Source organism: Neopelma chrysocephalum, unplaced genomic scaffold (assembly GCF_003984885.1).
Source record: "Neopelma chrysocephalum unplaced genomic scaffold, ASM398488v2 Primary Assembly neopelma1_147835, whole genome shotgun sequence".
In the NCBI taxonomy this organism is placed as follows: domain Eukaryota; kingdom Metazoa; phylum Chordata; class Aves; order Passeriformes; family Pipridae; genus Neopelma; species Neopelma chrysocephalum.
This window is the reverse complement of record NW_020933439.1, coordinates 1-772: the sequence shown is the minus strand read 5'-3', so window position 1 is coordinate 772 and position 772 is coordinate 1. Positions and strand designations below refer to the sequence as shown.

The following is a 772-nucleotide window of genomic DNA, read 5'->3' as shown; positions in this document are numbered from 1 at the left end:
CCTGGGAATGGGTCCTGCCAGCCTTTGGAATGGCAGCCCTGGGAATGGGTTCTACCAGTCCTGGGAAGGGCCCTGCCAGGCCCTGGCAGTGGGTCCCACTGGTGACTCCCAGCCCTTGTGCTGCCCTCCCTCAACCCCCAACCCAGCGTCAGGCCCGGGTGCAGGCCAGGCAGTGCCCCCCCATCCCCATACGGCCCAGTATGGCCCAGTATGGCCCAGTATGGCCCAGCCCCCGCCGTACCCATGCAGTTGTTCCCTCCGTTGACCTGCATGTACTCGGGGGGGCACACGCAGGTGTAGTTGCCCAGGGTGTTGTAGCAGGTGCCAGGGCCGCAGATCCCGATGTGGGCAGAGCACTCGTCGATATCTGCCAAAAACAGGGCGAGAGGGGGGTCAAACCAGCGGGCACGGGGGGAGAGGGCACGACACGGGGTCGGGGCAGGCTGGGCACCAGCCCAGAGAATGGATTTTCCCTGATTTTGGGGCCTGGGTACCTTCGCAGATCCGCGTGTCCTCGTTGAGGTAGTACCCGAGGGGACACTCGCACTGGAAGCTGCCGAAGGTGTTGACGCAGTTGCCGCCCTGGCACAGCCCTGGCAGCTCCTGGCACTCGTCGATGTCTGGGGAGGGAGAGCAGAGGGAGGTGTTGGGTTGCCTGGCACCCCAGAGGGTCCATCCCAACACCTCCCGGAGCAGGAGAGCATCCCAGGAGAGCACATCCAAACTGTGCCCAGTTCTGGAAGGATATTGAGGTCCTGGAGCAGGTCCAGAG

General features: G+C 64.4%; 1 protein-coding gene across 1 annotated transcript; it reads right to left on the bottom strand.

The window, feature by feature from the left end:
- Nucleotides 1-241: 241 nt before the first annotated feature.
- LOC113962349 (fibrillin-2-like) lies at nucleotides 242-620 on the bottom strand (the record flags this gene model as incomplete). The annotated part of the gene is made up of 2 exons (XM_027673114.1): nucleotides 242-367; nucleotides 495-620. Coding segments are annotated over 2 exons (252 nt in total), but the record flags the coding sequence as incomplete, so codon positions are not given.
- Between the last annotated feature and the right edge of the window lie 152 nt (nucleotides 621-772).